At 35.3% G+C, this 18,534-nt stretch overlaps 1 protein-coding gene across 4 annotated transcripts in view; it reads left to right on the top strand.

Annotated features, from left to right (window-relative positions):
* Positions 1-18,534, top strand: part of LOC135707066 (protein Aster-B-like) — a 61,984-nt gene that overhangs the window by 40,120 nt on the left and 3,330 nt on the right. For 3 of the 4 annotated variants that reach the window (XM_065228804.1, XM_065228802.1, XM_065228803.1), the window contains 5 exons: positions 10,594-10,805; positions 16,396-16,499; positions 16,565-16,934; positions 16,998-17,335; positions 17,398-17,517. In XM_065228804.1, coding sequence (XP_065084876.1) covers positions 10,594-10,805; positions 16,396-16,499; positions 16,565-16,934; positions 16,998-17,335; positions 17,398-17,517 — 1,144 coding nt within the window. Of the gene's footprint in view, positions 1-10,593; positions 10,806-16,395; positions 16,500-16,564; positions 16,935-16,979; positions 17,336-17,397; positions 17,518-18,534 lie in introns of all 4 variants that reach the window. The other variant, XM_065228801.1, reaches the window with a different exon arrangement.

The following is an 18,534-nucleotide window of genomic DNA, read 5'->3' as shown; positions in this document are numbered from 1 at the left end:
GTGTTTGGTATATAATCCAAATCATTTGTGAAATAGATGTACCATCAAAGTGCTTCTGCTATTATAGAAAAGTGATTCTTAAAGTTTCGTTAGTGGCGGCACACTTTGAGAATATCCATAAACGTGCGGCCCATCAATATTAATATTAATATTAATGTTAAAGAGATGTGTGATCATAAACGTCCTAAATTGAAGGCTTTTGCAGGGTTGGAAATTAAAAAAAGGCCTTGATGCGCCAAGACAGTTACCATGTGAAAGAAAACATGATAGCTTAAAAAACCGGAATGTAAAAAATATACGTTATACGTAATAACAGCTTAAAACGCAAAAATTGTCTCGGAAACACCAGCTTAAAATAGCCAAAAGAGCACAAAAAAAAAATCAAAAAGGATACAAAAAAGGCAAATTGAGCTTAGAAACGCCAAAAACGGTTTTTAAATCCTCAAAAATTGCCATAAGACGAAAATGTAAAAAAGCACCAACAACGTTAAAAACAACCTTATAATGCCAAAATAATCCAGAAATCGTTAAAAATAGCATTGAATTTCGTAAATGGTTTTGAAGAGCCTTCATTTTGATTTTGATGAAGCTATTTTCAATAGATCATTAGAATGCTTTGTTGATTATTCATGAACTCTTGATCGCTGGCAATGCTAGTGAATGTTCGAGGTGGTCAAAAGGGTGAACAAAGAGGTAAACGCCTAAGCTTTTTCACATTTATATTGCTGTGAAGCAACTGAAAAGTGTTAAAGGAATTTATATCTGCAACTGTAACCAGTTCGTTTTTGATTGCTAATCTAGTTAAATGTTATTCTTAATTATTTTAAAAATAAATCGTCCAGCTCAAACCTGAAAGGGATAAGCTTTGGGACCATTATCATCATCATCATCATAGATCAGGATTCTGGTTCTAATTAATAACTAATTATCCTGACGTTCAATGTTAAAATGTGGTCTTAAGCAAAGTTGTAGTTGGAAAAAAAATCACATAACTACCAACTTTTCCGTAAATAATATCAGAAATAACATCAGAATTCAAAAACAAGATCAATGACAGCCAAAACGAGTACCCAGGACCACACTGGCTTCATCCGGCTATGTTCCGAGTACCCCCAAGTGGTCAGTTCCTGATTAGGACCAAATTCTATCATGCGACTTATAAAATTACATCAGAATTAAAAAATCAATATCAATGACAACTAAACCGAGTGTCCAGGACCACATTGACCGCATCCGGTTATGTTCCGGTTACCCCCGAGAATGTAGCCAGTTTCTGATTATTTCCGCAAAATTCGCCAACCAGTTTTCGATGAAGCACTTCATATAATGTATTTTGTAACGGAAAAAGATTTTTGTCTTATGTAACGTGTTACTTAACGCATATAAATAAAATTTCGTAGATTCTTCATTTCGAACTCAAGGTGATTGATTGCAACCTTTTTATTTAAGTGAAGCACCCTATTATACCATTTGGGTTATCGTTTGTGAGGGGTACAACGAGTACGGTGAAATCCCCATGCTAAAAATAACAGAAGTGGACAGTATAACTGCAAAGTGTCTAGTTGATTTGCTGGTTTTGTCCCGGTAATAAAACATCCAGGTGTTTGGTTTTTCATTGTTTGAAGAAGCATTTGTCTTTTTGATGGCACGCAGTCGCATCCAGTTGTTGAATTGCTGATAAGAGAAAAGACACTTCCAGATGTTCGACCCAGTAATCAGTTGACCGGGTGTGTTTTCATTGATAATGTTTCAAATTGAATGCTTCAATCACAAACTAACCCATCCTTAGCATTTATGTGTTTCGACCAATAGGCGATTTGGTACAGCGCAATTGATAAGCTCTATCTTATCAGTCGGAGATAGAACTTCCTGACTACATATCAGTTGTGTACCTACCGATTCGAGTTCGAGTTTTAATTTGATGACCAACGTCTATAGTGTTACTTCGGATTGCCAGTTTTAGTGTAACTTTCATCGCAAGCAGTTTATCCGTCTCGTTGTGATCTTTCCTGATTAACGTAGTCGTGTGTGCCATCCTTCTTCGATCGAACCTCGTGTAATTAGAACAGTAAACAGACCGACGGAGAAACAAATACGCGTACAAAGCATCATGTGATGAGTTTATAAATATCAGAAGAATGTTTACATCTGAATATAAGTTATGCTAGCGAAAATGCGAGCGATAACTCCATAATTTATTCACTGATGAGCAATGGGGAAAGTGTGAAATTGAGTGAAATGTGTGTGTGAACTTACGACGTTGTTTGTTTGTATGTATTGTGATAAACAACTAGAAACTAGAAGATTGGTAATTCTTTGCAAATATGTTTAGCGATCTGTTGATAGGGTTAACGTCCCTAATGTCGGGCTAAGTGTCCCTAATATTGGGCCCATGCATATAGCTCGAAGGAATACATATTTTGACAATGTTTCACTAGCAACAAAAAATGTATTGTCCAGAAGACGCATGGTTTTACGAAAAATTGAAGAACATGAGATTTTTTATCAATGGGCCCAATATTTAGATCCATATGCCAACATTAGAGCCATTTCGTCTATTTCTTGGTTAAAAATCTCGTCTGGCCGTGATCCACTGAGGAGTTTCGTGTGCTATGTGATAATAAGTCCTGTATTCTTATTTCCTCACACTGAGCTGTTATGTATAACCATATGCATCACTAAAGTTCACATTATATATAGGGTTAATGGCCCTAATGTCGGCCTAAGTGTCCCAAATATTGGGCCCATAAAGCATTTTTAGAAATTTTTTTACCAGCAACCAAAAATTTCCATTTGACGTATTGTTCTAAGAAACAATAAACAACAGGGGATTGTTATCGATGAGCCCAATCTTTAGTACCATAGGCCACATAATTAGAGTCTTACGATCAATTGTGCTGAAACCGTAGTCACAGAACTACAAATATGTTCAATTTTACGATTACAAAATACCAAATTTTTGGAAGCACCTGCCGGAAAGTGAGATACTAGGTATAATTATTCGAAATGATAGCAGTTTTAATAATTTGCATTTCAGCTTAATTTTAAGGTTTTAGATTTTACATTTCTCAAAATCCAAACAATCCTCACCCAATTAACAAATGTACACAATAGTTAAACATGTTTGAAATATTTGCAGTACATAAATGTTCAAATCAAAAACTGGTACTATTTCGAACAATTTTACTTAGTATCTCACCTTCCGACAGGTGCTTCCAAAAATGTGGTATTTTGTAATAGTAAAATGGGACATATTTGTAGTACTGTGGCGAACGTTTCAGCTTAATTGATCTTAAGATAATAATGTTACAAAATGTCAAAGTTGCCAGTTTTGTATGAAAATCGGCACGCGCTGTTATTATATCGAGCAGCACTGTGTATGATTTAATGTAGGAAGTAAGCAGACCAAGAAAAGTGCGTAAAGCGAAACCTTCCTTTAAACGAAAGGGGCAACAAAATTGCATATAGTTATTATATTTTTCGAGATTATATATTTTGTACATTATTCATCATTTGCATAAATACATACCCCAAAAAATTTCAAAAACCGTAATTTGTATTTTGGCTATAGTAAATGCGTTCATGATAACACATTTTACCTACCGTGTGGTCAAGTTAACAGTAATCAACAAAAATTAGATCTAAATATGGAGGATGTGGAGGATATTAAAAAGATAACAAATCATGTTTTCAGGATAACAAATCCATGTGTGCGTTTCGATATCATAAATTTCGTTGAAAATAAACAATCAATTTGTTAGTATAACTACACAGCAAAACATTAATTTTGATATCACATCAAAGTGGATGTACTTCAATCTTGTCAAAAATATGGTGTAATAATACTTGCCAACAAGGACAAAATTATCATTAATAAAGTGTTTACTGCATTTGTTTATTTTTGTGGCCATATAAATTACATGAGATTTTCGACATGATTGAAGTGCATCTTCTTGGACGTAAAATATTTTTTTTTGCCTAATTCGTTATTATTTTGATATCATGATATCAAATTTAGTAACCTGATTTTTTTTTTCGATTCTATAGATTTAAAATCGAAAATTTTTATCAATAAGTTTTCATCTATTCAAAATAAAAACAAACCTATACAGTGCTTCCTGATTTTACCAGCCTCTTTTTTAGGCTGACAAAAACGGGAAACTGACAAAATCGGGAAATTTTTTGCTAGCTATTTTTTTGATCCAAATTATTACAGAATAATGAAATTGTTATAGGGAAATGTGCGCTTATTTTCTTGTTTTTCAAAACTAATTTAATCACAAGAAGAGCTGGAGAACTATCATCTTCGAATCTGCATGTATAAATTAGTCTTTGAATAATACGATAAAAACGCGTTTTACCCCATCTTACTCTTCCTATGAATGTTATATGTAAAAACTGTTCTAACCTATCGAATAATTATAATTATTTAATGAATGTTCCCTTGACGATGGCGGTTGGGAATAATTGAAGTAAGCAGATTCATTCTTTTGAGTCTCAAAATAAACCACGGTGAACATAGATGTTTCATCACCCTTACGTCCGGACTGATTTGATATCAATCAGCTCTATCGATATCTATCAGTTATATCGATTTGTAAATTAAATTCGCAGGTAGAGTAACATCAATAATTGTTGTAAAATATAACTGTAAAAATCATAATTGTCTTTGTGATGCCCATAAAGAAAACAGCAAGCATCCTGACTGATTGACTCGTAAGAAAAAAAAAATAGATTTCAGTGATAAATGTGGATGCTCTTTTTATAAAATATCATATTTTAGTTTTAATTATATTTTTATAAATATCAAAATAATATCAAAATATTAGTTCAACCGAAATTTAAAAAATAGCATATCAAAATATGGTATCATCATGATTTCAAAAACATTATTTAATATCATTTAGATAGTATTTTGATATCCGCCTTCGGATAATGACATCCTCAACAAAGAAAACTTAAACATAAAAAACGGGACTGAGGGAAAGCAGCAAAAGCATATTCGACCGTTTGACTTGATATTGATCAGTTTATTACTTGATAACCATTTTAAAGCTTATTCCGAACTTTATAAAATATTGGCTCAATCAAGCAGTTGTAAAAATATAATGAGAAAGTCACGAACGAGTTCTCAATTTTGCTCTGGAAAAAAAGTGCTTATTTGTGAGCGGTGTTTAGAGGATGTAAACAAATGCAAGAAAATGGATATTTTTCAAGCAAAATAACTCGATCATAATAAGACATGTTATGAAATATTTCAAATATTGAATGAAAAGTTGCATCTTGTCAACGGAATATTTCTAGAAAATGCCTAGTTTGGCGTGTATGGAAGTTTTCTTCACCAGTAATAATCATACGTTGTGATTGAGAAGGTTTGAGGATTTTGGGGATTCTATCACTTTTCCCACAACTCTGCTATATGCCTATCTGCGTGCTATCAGCGCTTCCCCTTCACAATACTATCAGTAATGGGCTGTGAAATCACACTTGGTTCCCGTTCAGAATCTATATTTGACGTTCAGGACTCTTATCATGCATGCTCTATCAATATTTTATGCATGATTCATACCATCAATTTACTTTTTGACAGCACCTATAAGAAAATCAGTTGATATAATACCACCAATGGTTTTCGATTTTGGATGGGCACTTGGACAAAATGACTCATATAACGGTTGTCAAATAATTGCAACACAAAAACCTCCATCAAGATAGCGCCATAACATGTTATAACTCTGTAGTCTGAACAAAGAATAAGACATCATTTTGATTCGAAGTGACGTTTTCGAGCTATGATTTGTTTAAAAACAGCCGAAAATCCGTCTCTAATATTTTTTTTATATTTTTTATTAAAAAACTTTTATAAACTATGCTGTTTTCTGTACAATTTCCATGTTGGACAATTATTAATTATCATAGAACAACATCTTTTGGACACATTTTTATCTTTTGTTTATACAGTTTTGTGTGAAATTTTGCACATAATTCTATTTTTTTAGACTTTCAAATGTTGACAATTTTTACCAATTGTTGTTGTACTATGATTTATGTTTATTTTTAAGTGTCCAACTTGAACATTTCACAGAATATAGCATTGAATACCAAATATTACAGGAGGTTATTTTTTATTGCTTATATATTTTTTTTTAAATTTTTTGCCCTACACTAATTTAAATTGTTAAATTTTGTGTCAAACGTCATTTTTATTTAAAGTGACGGTTTCGAGTTATGATGTGTTGAAAAATATCGAATTTAATTTTTTGGTAAGATTCAAAAGGGTCGAATTTTAGCTGATCATAACGAACAATTCTAGATTACTTTTTCAAAGGGACGTATCTGCTTTTGTAAGCGATTCAAACGTCCATTTGTCGAAACTCTTAACACTCCCACGCACACTAACACTACCATCAGAAAGGGTACTGTTTCCACAACAACATGGTGTTAGTTTGCGTGGGATTGCTAAGAGTTTCGACAAATTGCGTTTGAGTATTTGTTCACAAAGCAAATACGTTCCGTGGAAAAAGTTATCAAGATTTACGCAAAGTTTCACACAAATCGGAGAAGTTCGAGTTTGAAATTAAATTTTTGAGCTTATGGGTATGCACGGAGGATTTGGCATAAAGTAAAAAGCTAATAACTTTTTGCACTGAGGTATAATTGATTTACGATTTTCGACAAAGTTGTATTGTATAGTTTTCTCGATCTAAGTCTCAAGTTTCGTAAAAATTTACATTTTTTTGTTTCGTACCGTTTCCTACATAAACTTCACTTCAAATTTGTCCCGAAAATCCAGATTATAACCAATTTTTTTGTTCAAGCTTGGCACAGTTGCTGGAGATCTTAATGCAGATCAATATAGCAGTAGAGAGCAGGGCTTGTATGGTTGACCCACCCTAAACACCATTTTACTACATTCCATATTGATGCAGAAAAAAAAACAAGGCATACTTTAAACAAATTTATTAATTATGGATGTTCCGGATCTTTCGGCGGGCCATTTGACGACCACTAAAGGCCCAAGCGTAATGCCAGCGGAAGCGAAACGGCAGCGGCAGCGGCAGCGGAAAAGCCCGATCTGAGTAAGCGTACTTGTCGGATTGAAAACTAGTTATAACCAATTCGACTTCGGTTAGGTATCTTGTTGTCATTTGTGACAACTGTCACAACTTGCTGTTTTCGTTCCACTTCCACCCACATTGCGTTTGGGACTTAAGAGTCTGATCAAAAATAATAATTATACTACATTCCACTTGTTGCACATAAAATCATAGCTTACTTTGATCATTAATTTCTATAAGCCCATTGTTGTGGTTTTACAGCATCACCTTGTTCTAGACGACTGATACATCTGTCCCCGCTAGCTGACGTCATGGAACGCAGAATAAAACCGTAAACACTTGGCCAATCCTCACCAAGTAAGGCGGGTGGCGTTGAGTTTAAACGCTATTAACTTTTCTGGATTAACTCGGATTGACATCCGGTCTTGAGCAAACTTGTTCCCCATACCCCGGTTATTCATTTTTCACAACATAAAATTCGAATACCTACAGAGCCAAAAATGTAAAAATTGCCTCATTCCCCATAAATTTTGAAGACTTTTCATATTCAAGCCCTTTGGGGTACTACTTCCCGTGACCCAAATGGCTTAAATTTTTAGTGAGGTGTTTCTAATTCCCATCCCAGGTTATTCCAGGGGGTAGCGTTTGAAATTCCCGACTTCGTATTTTTTCATATAAGGCTACGTACAAGGTGGCAGCGCCACATCGATTTAGTATTAACAGCTTGCTCACTGAAAGCAGACGAAATTCACACAGTTTGACACGAAATTACATTAAAATCTGTCTACTGAGGAGCACGGAATCTGATAAATGCTAAACATTATAGTTTGAAGATTGGTTTTAGATTTTGCAATGGAATAATTAAAAATTACAATTGAAAAGATATGTTTTGCCAATGAAAAATGTAGTATATTTCATAAATAATTAAATAATTTCTGAAAGTAGCAAACTGAAATAGTTTGGAAAATTACCTGTGTCAATGTTTTTGTTGGAAAAGTTTGGAGATTTTCACTGGATCTGCTTCTAAAGTTTTAGTGTATTTTTTTTTCAATTGGATATTCTTCAATTGCTTATGGAAGATTTGGGATTGTTTATTGGCAAAGCATTTATTTACCATTAGCTCTTCATTATTCCTAAAATGGCATCATTCTCATAGTTTAATGAGGAAAAAGTAATAGAATCTGTACCTAGGGACACGAACGGAAACTTGACGTAGGACCGCAATTGGTCGGTGCATTTGTTTTTAAGTTTGATTATTTTAATTGTTCAAAAATCTGTAATTTAAATTCTATAATTTTATAAATGGTGGCCCTAGAAATGGCAGTTTGTTGTTTTATCTGCATGCTAAAGGGCAACTAAATTGCATGTTTGTATGGGCAACATAGGCATAATTTAACATGTGCCATTGATGCTACTTTATTTTTTGGCTTTTTTGAAGAATAGCTTTCGATTTTTCAGAAATTTCAAAATAGGTTTTTGTTTACTGAAAGTTAGCACTATTTGCTATCATTAGTAATCAATGGATATTAGTTTCGACTTGTGACCAGTGATGGAAAAGTTCATTAAAGTTCCCTATGACTCGCGAACTTTTCCCTTGGAAAACTTCGTGAAATATCGCGAACTTTTCCAACACTGCTTGTGACAGTATAGCATGAAAAGGACAATTTCAGTACCAAGCACTGAAATTATTAAACGGTAACTCTATTTATGCTTTTGTTAGTCCCTTCTACTTGGAAAATTATGCTATGCAACGGCTTGTTATGCCCCACCTCAATTATACTTTTCCGGATTTTGTTGTTGATGGTAACGGGTATAGAGATTGGGGAATACTGAGATCTGTAGGCGCTTTCTCCACGAATACTGTGAGCGAGTTTGTACTTCTTTGCCATGATGATGACAAGCAACTGTTTGCGGGGAGCCTTTCCTCTGGTCCGCATATACATAGTCTGTGTTGAGCTGCTTCGTGATGAACGATATCAACACATCCGAAGTTCGAATTTTTTTTTCCTTGAGTTTTTTCCGTCTATCTTGTTTTCCGTGCTGAGCACCAATGCTACCGACGCAAGATAGGCAGCTCCCACACCTGGACTCTACCTATCGACCCATCAACTCATGAACCCCGAACCAACGGCTTTACTTCCCTTCCGAAGGAGGGCGTTCTTAGTTGTTTAACTATTTTCACTATTTGTAGTTTTTCGGAGACGAGCCAGCCAACGGCTGAAAGTCTCCTTAATAAAGATATAAATAAAAAAAAAACTATTTGTAGTATATGCCAAAACAATGCTGGATAAACTCCCCGTCGAATGGTATATTGTATGACATATTTCACATTAATGCTGTGGAGAAATATGCATTTGAAAACACCCCCTTTCTCGTTACATGCCTCATTTTTGAATTCTTAATGTGTACCCCAGAATATAGTAAAGGAAGACGTAGTCCTATGTCAAAAATATTTCATACCGTTGTTTTTAATCCTCCCCATGCAGTTTTTCAATTGAATTCTCAACTCATTGTTCGTGTAGGTTTCTTGACCATTTCAGTAAATCTGTGACATATAAAATGGTTAATACTTATGCCGTTTATATGTTTACCATTTCATTTTTTGTACTCAAGAATGTATGAACCACATTTAAATTGACGTTGATTTGGGATTTTCGTGTTTATAAAATTGAGTATAAAGTGAAAAGAGACAACAACTTCTCAAAAAATATATGAAGCGATGAAACCGGCTCGTTCAACGCCTAATATTTCAATAGAAGACGACGGCGATCAAGATGAGGATGGCGTTGTTTTAAGAAGAAAGCATTCCGTGTTTTACTACGGGTAAGTGGTTGTTAATGAATATACCAGATGTTACATTTCTAGCGTTGATAAAACACTTCAATGAAGTGACATACTTAATGTGATGCAATTTCGATGTTGCATTAGTTGTATGATTGGATTGAGTGGATGTGAATCGAAGCACGGAGTGTGAATATGTGTGTGGTTGAACATAAAGGTATATTTACATTGGTCATTGGCGATAGCAACAAGCTATTGAAGTATTAATGCAATTATTTTTAATTAGTTCAGCTATTCACGTGGGAAGAGCAAATTCGTCATATCACGTGTTATCCATCAACGCCTTTCAAAGTTATCGAGCTACGGGGATTGGATTACCTACTTATATGGTTATTTGTATTGTATTTTTTTTTTGACTTGTAGGATTTATAGAATCGTTCAACGAATAGAATAATTTCATTCATGCCATTCTAAAAGTCTCCTTTTGCCCTTTGGCTTAAACGATTCATAGTTCTCCAGTCATAAGGTACTACTTTTAATAATGGATGAAGGAAGAAAAGATGCTTAGCAGTAGTGTGGGAAAATGACATCAACTAGAAACCTGCATTTGATTGCGAATAAACTTGACCTTGCCGACATTGCAATCGAAAGAAATGTAATATTGATAGATTCCTTTTCTAACGTATACCTACTGCCACATTCACTACTTATTGATTCGGTCTACATTGACATTAATTTCTCTGTTCCGTTGCAGATCTTTAAAATCTCTTACGTCCTCTCCACTATCGGTATCGCCAACCATAAGAAGCTCCAGTCCACATCCGTCAAAATCAGTCGCCAAAAATGATGCCATCGAGAAATCAGAGAAGCCAGAAAAGGAAAAAAAGAAAAAAGAGTACAGCAGTTCCAGGCAGAAAAAGTTCTCCCGGCACTTCATACAGGTGGAAGATGAGAAGGTTCTAAATTGTGAGTAACGAGAATTTGTTGTATTCGTTTGATAAAACGTTAATTTATTTTTTCAACCTATGTATATGAACTGTAACAAACTAAAATGTAAAAACATCATGTTTCGCTTGAACATATTTGTGGTTTCACTTGAAATTCCATTTTACACGATTAAAAGACGATTTTGGGTTTCTTCTTCTTATATTGGCTATTTTACTAAGGGGCTGCCTACAAACCACGTGGACAGTTTTCAGAGATTTAGACTCCCTTTCCCCGGGAAACCTAAACCACGAGGTACTTGGACTGCCTCAGTGTGTAAGTGGAGCTTTAAACAGCCTACCCGAGCAAAGTCTGAGATCAAATTGAAATCTAAATTTGATGTTGTGATTTCGCTGATAATGATTACTCAGGTTGCTGTCGTTTTGGTCGTTTTAACGGTTGAAATATCAAAATTTAAAGCAAAAAATCTTCCTGTGACATCACATTGAAAACTATTTCTGCTATCAGTGAGAGCAAACTGAAAACTCAATTTGATATCCATTTTTCTTGTTGATAACACAACAAGTAGGAGTACCCCATTTGGCATAATGGTCGTTTGATATAATGGTTGTTTGGCATAAGTTCGGAAAATAACAGTTATCATTTAATGTTATCATTTTGAGCATAAGCTGTTCTTTTATATTTTATGAAGAATCGATTATGATAAAAAGCAGTCATGACCGTAAGATACTATAACATATTTTTTTCGTATTTATGCCAAATGGCAATTATGCCAAACAGCAGTTATATCAAGCGGTATTCTAGGTATATAATTGATATAATAATATTATGTAACGTTAATGTGTTATATTAATATTAGAAGATCAATAAATGTTTTAGAAGATTTAGTAAATTAGGCTCAGTCGGTAAAGGCGTAGCAGGAGGTGGCAGAGTTTGAATTCGGTCCGGTGTAGGAATTTTTCGGGTTGGACAATTTCTCGACTTCCCTGGGCATAAAGTATGGCTGCCGAACAATTATACTAATGCTAAAAAATGGTACCGGCATCGAAAGCTCTCAATTAATAACTGTGGAAGCACATGTAGAACACTAAGTTGAGAGCATGAAATTAGCTAATATGAGATCAGGGGCTGTTCATTAAATACTTAGACAGTTTTTTTGGGATTCTTGACCCTCCCCCTCCCCCTGCGTAGACAATTGTCAATACATTTTTTTCAATTTGTATGGGCCGTGGACAGCCCCTAAGCAATAAGCTTGAAATGCGAAGAAGAAGAAGAAGAAGAAGAAGAAGAAGAAGAAAAAGAAGAAGAAAAAGAAGAAGAAGAAGATAACATGAATGATGAACCTCATAAACATTTCTGCACAGGCTCTTATTTTAGGGTTATGAATCAAACTGGAAGGTGATCTATAAGATTGCAAACAGTTTTGAAGCACTTTAGTAAAGAGTTGTTAAATACTAACATGCGCTATCACACGTCCGGTTGTATTGGTGCAATAATTTAGAGCGTATTAGTGCAAATCTGAGGAAAATACATAACAAATCGCTGCCAAACTTATTTTAACAAATCTAATTTCATATATTTTTAGGTTAGTCAGAGGAAAATAATAAACAACTTCACACGGCGATGCACCCGCAAGTGTGCGTGCGTTAAACGTCAATGATTTTTTTAAAGACCGAACTGTGCAGCGGTCATTACTCAATTCGTTGTTGTGACGCAAAATGGCATTGCAGCCGTTTATGCTTAGTCCACTATAAATATGAAATCACTCCCATTTGACATTAGTCGTTTGCCATGTAACGAACATAAAAATACACTCGTTGGGGAGTATCCATTTAGTACGTCACACGAAATTCTGGAAAAATCAACAAACACCCCCTCCCTCTTCCCATCTCCCTTTCATCACTTTTTTCCTATACTTTATACATTGCTGGTCACATATTTTTGTACACCCCCTTAAAACGTGACGTACTTAATGGATTGCCTCTTGTTGACTTCTTGTTAGTATTATTGGACCAAGCAATTAGTAGCCATGCGATTTTTTTTACACAAAAGTCCCGTTTGTGATTTGCGTAATTACTTACTATGCGATTATTCTTTATTTGGGTACTGCACTGAAACATCCCATAACCAAATGTTAATCTTAGCGTGAAAATGCCGTTTCCGCCATGTTTCGTAGATGCTGCAAACTTTGTAGCAAGCAATTAATTAGGTTGTTTAATTTCTAAAAACATACCAGTTTTTATACATCATCTGAAAGAGCGTTGTTTTCAGAGCACAACGATATTTTTATCGATCCTATAGGCATTCATCTCGATTTTAAAATCAAGATTTAAATTTTTAAATTTTTGGCATTAAACCTATTAGTTGACAGCTCGCTCCTATACAAAGTCCTACCGAAGGGCACTTATTTATAATAGTTCTAGAGCACCAACATTGATGAAATTTTGGATTTCGGTTTTATTGTTGATGTAGATTACGAATACGTACTTACGTCAATACCCCTATATAACCCAATATAGAGATTGCTAAAATGTGATTGCGTCAGTGATTTGTTTTCATCAGGAAAATTTTCCGATATGATTTTTTTTTTCCCTGAAGAAAACATTTTGCGTATACGTATACGTGACGTAGTGTGCGTACGATAAACGTCAGCAATCTCTATAAACTTCAAAATGCCAGTGCTGTATGAGTTCACATCCAAATGAGCCCAAATTTTGGGAATATGATCAGGACCTGATTTTGAATCGATTGAGCTTGGTGGAGCAACCACCCTAATATCCAATATTAAAATAGGGGATCAATTTGTGGGAATCCCAGGGCTATGTGACACAGGAAAACACAATAACCGCACTACCGGGTCCTTGCTTGTATTTTTTCTTCATCAAAGTGACTTTCAGGCAGGGCCTGGTTCGTCACTTCAACTTGTTTTAGGAATTATGAAACAATGAGATATTATAATGATAATTTGTATATGCAAGATGCAAGAAGGGGATGTAAAGTTTGTGTATGACAGATTATCGCACTCAGTGATCATAAAATCGCTAATTGTGACCCTTTGAAAGCAAAATTGACAGGTTTTATGTGAGAGTTGGGAGGAAATGCTATACTAATATCAACATGAAGCTTTAGTAACTCGTAAACTTCTCGTATGAAGTAACAAAACACTTTGATTGAATGTAATAACTCAAGGCGGGAGTAACCGCCAACAATGCTGATGATGGTACAGCACGCAACACTGCTTCTCTCTGAGATGACTACGTTGATCATGACGAGAGAAGCAAAACACTAGTTGGGTAAAGAAGAATTGCATTATTACACACCATCGCGCATCGGCTGGAAATGGTAGTACTTAATAAGCGTCGCTAGATCTATTCCATATCCGCAGACAGTATTTGAACGCACTCTTTTGCCTGTGGTTTTGAGGACCTACCTCAAATCCCCTCATCCATCAAAGTGTGAGTTAGGTAAAGGCATTACATTAGTATTGTCGCATTAATGGCCCTTCGCTCAATTTCAACTTCTGTTCACTTTTCACACGGTCGTACCCTAGCGGAACTACCAATCTATCCTCTTCAGAACTTTCGCTAGCTAATAAATTATCGCACTAAAGCTTCATGTTGATATTAGTATAACATTTCCTCCCAACTCTGAAAAGTCGTATATTTCACTTATAGAGATCTCCAAGCGCAATCTCACGAACACTAAAACCCAACATCCATATATAAAATTGAAGAATAAGAAAAATCAAAAAGGTATCGCGATATCAGCTAAATCTCTCCCGAAATCGTTTTTCAGCTCTGTTAGAGACAAACAGAAGTCAATAATCCTTCAAAAATTTACCTAGACAACAAAACAGGAAAAACGACTAGCGAGATCAGTAACTTATTTGCTGAGTTTTTTCAGGATATTTACACAAGTCATGATGACCAAGACCGGGATTACCAGTATTTATCATACTTTCCTGAGCCAATGAGAGATATTGTAGTTGATAATGTTACCCTCAACGAAATCTTACATTCTCTAAATACATTGGATACATCAAAGGGTGCAGGACCAGATCGATTGCCATCAGTAATCAGTATCGCAGGAGATAGCAAAGCCATTGTTTTGGCTGTTCAACTCTTCTCTCGAATCCTGTTTTCTACCGTCAATTTGGAAGGAATCGTTTTTGATTCCAATTTTCAAAAGTGGTGATAAACCAGACGTAAAAAATTACCGTGGAGTTGGTATATTGTCCTGCATTCACAAACTCTTTGAATCTATAATAAATGTGTTCGCACAAGTTAAGTATTTAATTACAGGCAAACAGCATAGTTTTGTTAAAGGACGTTCAACGATTACTAAACATTTTCTAATAATGCAATGGATAAGGGACATTATGTTGAAGCACTATATACTGACTTTAGTAAAGCGTTTGATAGAGTTGATATCCCTCTTTTGCTATTCAAATTATCTAAGTTAGGTTTTCGTCAACAATTATTGAAGTGGATTCAGTCATACTTGACCGGTAGGACAGATTTGAAGGAGATTTATCGTCAGTAGTCAATATAACATCTGGTGTGCCACATGGTTCCCATCTTGGACAATTACTGTTTATTATATTTGTTAATGATGTAGAGCACATATTGTATATCCTGAATGTCTCAATATATGCAGACAAATTAATCAACTTGCCAACATAGAATAGACTATTACATTTATTTTGGTGGCACTCTTTAAATGATAATAAGCTTTTTTCTCGTTTCGGTTGTTTCGCACGGCATTCGGAATTCGCGCGGTTTTCGTAACTTACATAATTTAGATATCTTGAACTATCTTGAAACAATACACACGGAATCCAGTGTTCAAGCTGCCAACTGCCAACATAATTCCTAAATCCCCGAGACATTTATGCTGGGTCGTAGAGTTCTCTGCATCTCTCTTAAGTAAATGTTGGACTAACATACCTTTCCTATCCCTACCAGTTGTAAGCACGGGGCCAAGACAATCCTTAACTGTTGGAGCGGGATATGTCTTTAAAAGGGAGAGAGTAATTATTTATTATTTATTACTATCTGTTAAGTAATAGATATCCGTCTTGCTCTTAATAGTTTTGAATTCGTACCACCTACGATATTGTGCAACTTGTTCGATGCTAATGCTAATGCTAAATAATTATGAGCACTATACAACAACTATACACAAATTATACAAGTGTGACCATGGATGTGCTTATAATATATTATACAAATAATGCTCATGCTCATATTTTGTCATCCAAATGTGTCCACGGCATAACTACGGCATGCATAGCGCTATCATTGGTCTTCAAAGATTATTCAACAGTGTGGCATCTGTGTTTGACACTCACATGCCACGTGAGTTACTGCGACGAAAATTTACCTCTCTCTCTCTTCGTAAAGAGTTGTTTTTAGATTTTAGTAAATTTTTTATTAGGTATATGACAGTCAGTAGTGTTAACTAACCATCATTGCGGCCACGAGTCATGTTGATGCAAAATTGAAATAAAATAAATAAATAAATGGGATACTTGTGAACCAAACAGTCCCTAGTTTATATGCCTACATGCACCCTCTTTAATATATTCAAATCTTTATTTTCTATTTTTCAGACTTTTCATGCGCATTAATTAGTGATATCCTTCTGCAAGGCCATCTTTATGTGACGCAAAACTATTTTGCATTTTACTCCAATGTTTTTGGTTATGTAACAAAGGTAATAGCATTAAGATGGATTGCGTAAACTATAACACTTACGTTACGTTTGCTATTGATTCGCAGCTGTTGATTCCGACGGTGTCAGTGATAAAAATCTCCAAGGAGAAGACAGCCAAAATGTTCCCGAACGCGGTCGGAGTCACAACCTGTGACGATCGTCACGTGTTCGGTAGCTTCATGAGCCGCGAAGCCGCGTACCGATTGATGTGCAGTGTGTGGCGCCCGGTTGCACCAGTGGAAATTGAGGAACCAATAGCACAGAAATCACCGGACGTCGAGGTGTCCGAATGCTCGGTGGAGGATGACAGCAGCTGCTCAATTAGTGGTAACGAAAGTTCTTCCCAAGTGAAAGATAAAAAGTCTGACGTAGTTGATTCGGGTGATTCTAACGATAAGCTAACGGTGATTGATGGCATTAAGCGGTCTCTCGATGGTGAGTAATGTAAGCTTTTGGAGCAAAGCCCCGTGACCTAATTAGGTATTACAATTCTTACAGTTTCGAAAAGTATTAAATCGGTACAGAAGGAGATAATCATCAAAGCACCAGCGGCACTGATAGCATCCGCAGCAATTTTGAAGACATCCGGCAACGCCACTCTTAGAGAAAAATCCAGCTTTAGTGATAACCCCTATCAAAGTAGTAGTACTAGTAACGCTAACACTAGCATTCTAACGAGACTTAGAAATAGGCTACAACAAATCTTTCCCTCCGATTTTGGTGTTATACATGTAGGAATAATTTTAGCGATAGTCTTAGCACTGTTTTCGTGTTTTCTTATGTACAAAATACACTACCTGCAGTCGCGGATATATAGTTTCAACAACTTCCGATGGGTTAGTATAGTTGATGGCATGTAAACGGGTTTTCGTTAATTTGTTGATCGATTTTATTGCAGGGTGAAGACGATAATATGGACGTTTACGCAGAAGTGCTGAGGTGGCAGAAGCAAATGCAAGACAGAAGCACTGAGGAGGCTCAAATAGTTCTCAATTCCAATTTAGAGCAAATTGCAAAGGTATGTAAATATTGCCAATTGTCGCGATTCGTTCGGTGCAGTTGATGTATATACAGCTGACTGCATCATTCGCCATAGCCGTAAGCAACAAATCTGTAAATTATTGTATCTTATGTTTTATTCAACGCCCTTCCAACACGTGTGGTCAATTATTGTTCTAAACTATCCATTCACATGTTTGAACCGTGAACGTGATAGCTGATATTAACAACAAATTAATTGTAAGCGATATTATCATGGTTTTCCTCCTAATTTCCGATAAGAGTTGCCATAAAATAAAATAGTTTTTCCATGTTCCTTATTTTACTTTACTAGGAAATTCAAACGCTTAACACCGACGGAGCTTTTAGCCGAATCGGTTGAGAAATACATTTTCAAGAAAAATTTTAATGTAAAAAAGCGTGAAATTTCAGTTTGTACAGGCACGTTTTATCTCTGGTTGAAAATTGATGCATTTTTTTTTACTCTTTATTATATAGTCAACTTTACATTTTTCAAAATTGAACCATCAAAATAGTGATAGATCGATATTCAGGACAATAATTTATTAGCCTACTAGAACGATTCTAGAATTTCTTCGAGCTTAACAAGTTTATTTGTTTATCCCGTATCCAAAGCAAACCTCGATCGTTTATTTAAAACATAGGAAAAAGTAGTGAACTAGATTTTGACGTAGGATTACGTCTTTCGGCAATATATTGGGGGTGCAATTTCAAAAATCCAAAATCGACCGCGTTACGAAAAGTGGTCAGGATTTGACTACTTATAATTCTGTCAATAGTAGATGGATATTAATTTTAAGCAAGTTAATAGATGACATTCCAATCTACGAATCTGCTAAAATAAACACTTTATCAATTTTCAATAGGTCACTATTGAAAATTGCACGAAGGTGCCAATGTTGCAATAATACTGAACATTATCACCAATTGACTAAGAACAGCGCTTTCCTAACACAGATTTACGAATTTATATGGTTGATCGCAAATATCTCGCGATGGAAAAAATTTAGCAAAG

This window comes from Ochlerotatus camptorhynchus, unplaced genomic scaffold, assembly GCF_037179485.1.
Source record: "Ochlerotatus camptorhynchus isolate MF236.1 unplaced genomic scaffold, CSIRO-AGI_Acam_v1.1 ptg000303l, whole genome shotgun sequence".
In the NCBI taxonomy this organism is placed as follows: domain Eukaryota; kingdom Metazoa; phylum Arthropoda; class Insecta; order Diptera; family Culicidae; genus Ochlerotatus; species Ochlerotatus camptorhynchus.
This window is presented reverse-complemented; position numbering and strand designations above follow the sequence as displayed.